The sequence below is a fragment of the Oryzias latipes genome, chromosome 23 (genome assembly GCF_053564925.1).
Source record: "Oryzias latipes strain Hd-rR chromosome 23, Olatipes_Hd-rR_3.1".
Lineage (NCBI taxonomy): Eukaryota > Metazoa > Chordata > Actinopteri > Beloniformes > Adrianichthyidae > Oryzias > Oryzias latipes.
In genome coordinates this window covers 26,611,690-26,618,031 of record NC_136259.1, presented here as the reverse complement: position 1 = coordinate 26,618,031, position 6,342 = coordinate 26,611,690, and the positions used below count along the sequence as shown (strand labels likewise).

At 46.7% G+C, this 6,342-nt stretch overlaps 1 protein-coding gene across 1 annotated transcript; it reads left to right on the top strand.

The window, feature by feature from the left end:
* The first annotated feature begins 293 nt into the window (after nt 1–293).
* Nucleotides 294–5,484, top strand: drd4-rs (dopamine receptor D4 related sequence). Its single transcript, XM_004085024.3, has 4 exons — nt 294–628; nt 699–811; nt 3,877–4,538; nt 5,148–5,484. The coding sequence occupies exons 1-4, from the start codon at nt 434–436 to the stop codon at nt 5,348–5,350; spliced, it is 1,173 nt and encodes a 390-aa protein (XP_004085072.1). The 5' UTR covers nt 294–433; the 3' UTR covers nt 5,351–5,484.
* The last annotated feature ends 858 nt before the right edge of the window (nt 5,485–6,342 follow it).

Genomic DNA, 6,342 nt, shown 5'->3' with positions numbered 1-6,342 from the left:
CCGAGTCTGGAGGAAACCCGGCCGCTGTGATGAAGCTTCCAACAGACCAGCTGGACCTGATGTTCTGAAGAAGCTCTGGGGCCATCAGATGCATCATCATCTTCATCCTCATTACCAATATCTGATCATCTTCATCATCCTCCTCCTCTTCATACTGAAAGTCTAAATGAATTTGACATTTGAATGACTTTTTCTGGCGTCTCCAGCCCGTTTCCTCCTCCAGTGATGCTCGTACTCGTCGTCCACGGTCTCATGAGGACCAGCAGCCTGAAGACCAGCACAGAGGAGAAATCTGTGCAGCAGAATAGTTCTGGTCGACCACTGGTCCACAGCTGAGAGGAGGGACCCGTCTGTCAGCTCCAGATTTCCTCTGAAGGGACGCAGTGTGAGTTCTTCAGGGACAGAGTGACACCGCAGGTTCAACAGCTGACTGATGGACTACAACTACACGGCGTTGGTCCTTGGCATCCCTTTGATCATCATCATCCTCCTGGGGAACATCCTGGTGTGTCTGAGCGTGCTCACTGAGCAGTCCTTGAAGACTCCCACCAACTACTTCATCATCAGCCTGTCGGTGGCCGACCTCCTGCTGGCCACGCTGGTGTTGCCGCTCTACGTTTACTCTGAGGTTGGTGACTCGGTACCGTAGAAACAGAGGTCAGAGGTCAGTATGTCACATGACCCTGCTCTGTTTGTAGTTCCTGGGAGGAATCTGGACTCTGAGCACCCTGACCTGTGACGCTCTGATGAGCATGGATGTGATGCTGTGTACGGCCTCCATCCTGAACCTGTGTGCCATTAGTGTGGACAGGTGAGTAATGAAAACAGACTCCATGATGGCAAAACCCACAAGCAGATTGTGACAACTCTACTGCTAAAGGCATCAAATCCCTTCAGAAAGCATCAGTTCATCTTATGTCTGAATTCTGGTTCTGGTTACTGGCCAGGAACCGGTTTTCTGTGGAATCAGAAATATGTCCAGATGTTTTGAGGTGAGGTTCAATTTGTTAACCCTTGTGCTGTCTCAGATGACCCCCCCCCCCCCCCTTCCATTGAGGTGTTCTCCCTACCATGACAAAGGTGGATAAAGGTGGAAAGATTTCATGTAATCCATGGACACCAGTGAAGATCACAAATCATTGAAGAAAAAAGGTTCAGAGCACTGTCTAGTGGGTCTAGATGACCCAACTCCCAATGGTAAAGTGCCTAGGATAGCACAAGGGTTAAACTAAGAAGCTGCACAGCTTGATGGCTTGTTGCAGCATTATGGGTAATGTAGTTAAGAACCTGGCAGAGTGATGCGTGCTGCGCTTCTACATGATGACCTGAAGTTTAGTGTTTTATCTTCCAACTGAACCTTGTTGAGTCATTATCAATAAAGTTCCATCATCTTTTGTTTCTATGCAAAGAAGAACATGAAGAACAACATAGGTCACTCCAAAAACATCCCATCAACCCCTCTGACCAATCACCTGGGTTAGGGTTCTGGGAATTCTGGGGAACAAAGTGTCAGACGTCAGAAATCTGCCCCCCCCCCCCCCCCCCCTGGTCACCGGCGGAAACCGCCTCCAGAGTACTGAATGCACTACAGCTCCCAGCATCCCCAGCATGCACTTCCTGGATGCCGCACTCCTGACTCTCATTCACTCAATCAACCACAGCATACTTCAACTCTGCTCTGAGCCTCACTCAGTGTGAAGTGTTGTTTGTGCCACTCTGCCTTCATTAGCGAGTGTTATGGCTGGACATGATCTCCTGTCTCCTGTCTCCTGTCTCCTGTCTCCTGACCCTGACCCTGACCCTGACCCTGGTGCCTGCCCTGACTCTTGTCTGGATCCTGATTACCCGTCTCTCCTTTGATGATTTCATGTCTGTTATTGACTCCTGCCTGCCCAGGGCTCGACATAGCCATTTGCCTGCTGGCCCGGTCCTGTTTCTCGAGCAGTTCAAGACTTTATTTTTCACTTGTCCGCTCGGGCTACTAAAATATCTAACGGTTAATATATTTTTCACCTTTTTCAATAAAGTATATTTTGCGAAAATGTGTAGATTTACCTCGTCTTCATTGCTTGGAAAGTTTGACGTTCGCCATGATTGTTTTGGTCACGTGGTGCGCACGCTCCGCGTGGTGTGCACGTATCTCCGGATGTGGAGAGTGAACACTGTTCACTCTGTCGGAGCAACTTAATGGGGCGAAATTAGCTTGGGAAGTTGGACAAGGAGACAACGAACGCACAAAGATGTTTCTCAAACCTCCCTAAGATGGAGTAATGGGTGGAATTAGTTAATGGACAGCAAGATATTTAATGAATGCACTGAAGATGAAACTGTATGCACTAAGCTTTAAGCTGAATGTCAAAGAATCAAAGGCAACTCCAAATACCTGAATCTCAGACTCAAATGCAGTATAATGTCAAAGTACTTCAGTTTGTTTTTCTTTACAACACTGTAAGCAGTAAGTATTTCTAGTCAAAAGCTAAATGATCTTAGTAATTTAATTGTATTTCATTTTTCAATTATTTAATTTAATTAAGTAACTAAAGTAACTAAAAAGTAAATGTAACTTTGCAACAGTAACAAAAAGCAGAACCTTAAGGCAGTCAGAGCAAAAAAGTAAATGAAATTCTTAACTATTGATTATTAGTATTATTACTTAACTATTGATTAGGAACAAATGTGAAATAGCAGCGATTTTAGAAGCAGCATGAAAACTTCTTAACCAGTGTTACCTACTACACTGCAGTGCTGCTCTCTTCAATCTGAAACAGACTAGAGCAGATTTAAGTTTGATATGCTCTATTTTCAGTCATTGAAAAGTGTAGAATTAAGTGCTACATGTCACCAGAATGCACCAAGTTGCACCATATTAAAATTTTCAGGGGAGACATCCCCTAAAGTTGCGGCGTCCTTCGCTTGAGTGCCGCCTGTGGCAGCGGGTCGCGCTGTGCGCGGTGTCGGGCCAGTGACTTTCAAAAACTACTGGCCCCCTGGGCCAGTGCAAATTCCTGGGCCATGTCAACCCCTGCTGCCTGACCCTGAGTTAGCTTTGTGGACTTTAACCCTCGTGCTATCCTAGGCACTTTAACATTGGGAGGTGGGTCATCTAGACCCACTAGACCACATATGTCAAACTCAAGGCCCGGGGGCCAAATGTGGCCCTCTATGTCATTTTATGGGGCCCCCGAGAGCATGAAAGTTTTTGATTTCTTAAAATAAAAATAAAAATTGGTGTGTATTTATATATATATATAGGGGGAATCTGCCTTGAAATATCAGATTGGGCAACTATACATTAGGACTTAAACACTATCCATATAACCTAACCTGACAGAATCAAATTTAAAAGGATTTATGATAGAGTAACAAGCAAACACATGTTTTCTATGCAACTGTAATTGTCACTTTCAAAAGTTATAATAAATAAATAAATTAGTTGTTTAGCATTAAGGAGTAGTTACATGTATGTTTCATTACATTTAGTTACATGTATAAGTTATATCCGGCCCTTTGAGGACAGCTGCTATACTGATGTGGCCCTCGGTGGAAATGAGTTTGACCCCCCTGCACTAGACAGAGCTCTGAACCTTTTTTCTTCAATGATTTGTGATCTTCACTGGTGTCCATGGATTACATGAAATCTTTCCACCTTTATCCACCTTTGTCATGGTAGGAAGAACACCTCAATGGAAGGGGGGGGGGGGTCATCTAAGATAGCACAAGGGTTAAAGACTGAAAAATTAAAAAGTCTCTTAGAAGGTCAGAGGTGACTGATGTCAGCGCCAAACCAAATGTCCTTTGACCGTTTGATCCTAGATTTGAACCACAGACTCCAGATTAAGTTCAAACTCTTTCTGTCCTCCTTTCTATACATTGAAGGTACATCGCAGTGGCAGTGCCGTTAACGTACAGCAGAAACCGGTTCAGCGCTCGCCAGCTGCTTCTCATCACCGCCACGTGGGTTCTTTCTATGGTTGTAGCAAGTCCAGTCATCTTTGGGCTCAACCAGGTTCCCGGTCGTGACCCGGCTGTATGTAAACTGGAGGATGATCGCTTTGTGGTGTACTCCTCGGTCTGCTCCTTCTTTGTGCCTTGCCCCGTCATGCTTTTCTTATATTACTGGATGTTTCGGGGCCTGCGGCGGTGGAGCGCCCGGAGCCGATCTCAGACAGACACAGCTCGTCACCAAGCGTTTTCTTTGCATTTTGGTGCAGCTCTGCATCAAGCTAACACCCCACAACAGCCAAACAAAGCTTTTGGAGCAGCATCCGAGCTCAGCCCCACCGCTCCTCCAAGGACAAACACCCGCACAGCCTCGCACGCAGAACAGAACCTGGACGGAGTCGCGGTGGTTGCTGAGAGCGACCCGGTGACGGCGCAGATGAACAGTGTGTCAGATAAGCAGCCTGCAGAAGGAGGGCGGATGAGGAGAGGAAACAGCTCGAACAGCAGCGCTAGAAAACAAAGGAGAAGCTCCAGCAAAACCAGCAGAGTCAGCAGGAAGGAGCGCAAGGCCATGAAAGTCCTGCCCGTTGTTGTTGGTGAGTACCAGTACCAAAAGCTGTTCTGGACCTGAACATCCACACGTTCTCAACCAAACTTTACTCCATGCAGCTGTTCTTTGACATGCTTCATGAAGAAGACATAAGCAGTGTAAACTGAGGAGGAGGAGGAGGAGGAAGAGGAGGGCACATTGAACTCATTAACCCTTTAACACTGGAGACGTTGCCGGTGGCAGCTGAATAGCTCGCTCTCTCGTGACTCTCTCGTGTGGAGACAAGCAGCTTGGAGATCGAGCTGCTTTTCTCCACATCAGCTGATTTACCTTGATCATGTAAACACGCCACACTGTCAATCAGAGCTCAGCTGCTTTTCTCAGCTGGAATTCGGTTCATTGCACGGACGGTTAAAGAGTTACAGTAGTTAAAGGAATGTAAACACTAGAGCTGCTAACGAGTTTTATGGGATGCCTTCATCAGTCAAAGCAAACCAAAGGTGTTGTTCCGTCTAAGTCCATTAGGGGGCACTAGACTAAACACAATCACACACACATGTCCCATAGTTCAGTTCTCTTGGTTCTGGTTCTGATACAGTTTCATGTCGGAATCGTAGCTCTCAGAAATGCAAGTGACCACGTCTCTGTGTCTTAGGTGCGTTTCTGGTCTGCTGGACGCCGTTCTTCGTCGTCCACGTCACCAAAGTGCTGTGCAAGTCATGTGATATTGGCCCCACCCTCATCTCTGTGGTCACATGGCTGGGCTACGTCAACAGTGCCGTAAACCCGATAATCTACACCGCCTTCAACGCTGAGTTCAGGACTGTCTTTCAGAAGATGATGTGCTGTCACACCTGAACCGCCCGCTCCTCTGGGTCCAGAAGCAAAGTTCTCTGGAGGCAGAGCTCCCCCTAGTGGTCTGCAGTGACCTGACACCTCAGCCCAGAGGACTAGCAGAACCATGAGGGTTCCTCGTTCTTACGCCAGTGTTTGGGAGGCTTCTTTTCTTTGGTGACGATGACATCGTGATGAATGTCTTTGGGCCTGAAACATGGAGGATGTTTTTCTCCGTGACGTCTGCTTGACACGCGTGACCTACTGTGACCACAGTAGAAAATATCAATGATGTTCTGTTGATCGAGTCGTCTCTAATCTGAACTTCATCTCATGGATGAAAACAAACCAGGACAACAGTGGCAGACTAAAACCACACGCTGACCCAGTCCTGGGGGCGGAGCTTAAGTGTTCAGGACTTTCCCAGAGAGTCCATCAGAGCAGGAAGTTAACGTGCAGATCAGATCCATAAAGAGGTTGTCTGAGGTATATATGTAGATATGCAGGGGGGCTCATACGTAAATATACAGACTTATTATGAAAAGCTCAGTGGCCAAGTGGTAGAGCGTCCGCCCAGAGACAGGAAGGCTGTGAGTTCAAATCCAGGCCGAGTCAACCCAAAGCCTCCCTGTTTAACAGTCAGCATGGAGGGAGGGTCGGATTGGGGGTTAAACCAACAAATGCTTCCTGTCTGCATCTCACTGCTCCCCCAGGGGAGGGGTCAAATGCAGGAAACAAGACTGTGTCTGGATTCCCCCCTAACCCCTCCATGGTTCTCTATATAGAGTGTTCTCCATTCTATGGTGTCTGAGTCTACAATTTCACTATCCAGAAACCTAGAAATTTCCCAGAAGTCTCTGTGAAAAACCAATGTGCATTGATGCTCACTAGATGGGTGAATATAGACCACAATGCATTGCGTCGGAACATTTTTTACCAAAAATGCTACCCTCATGCTATCCTGCCATTTGGAAAGAAAAAAGTAGTGAGCATGGTGTCTGAATTGCTTTTAAAAT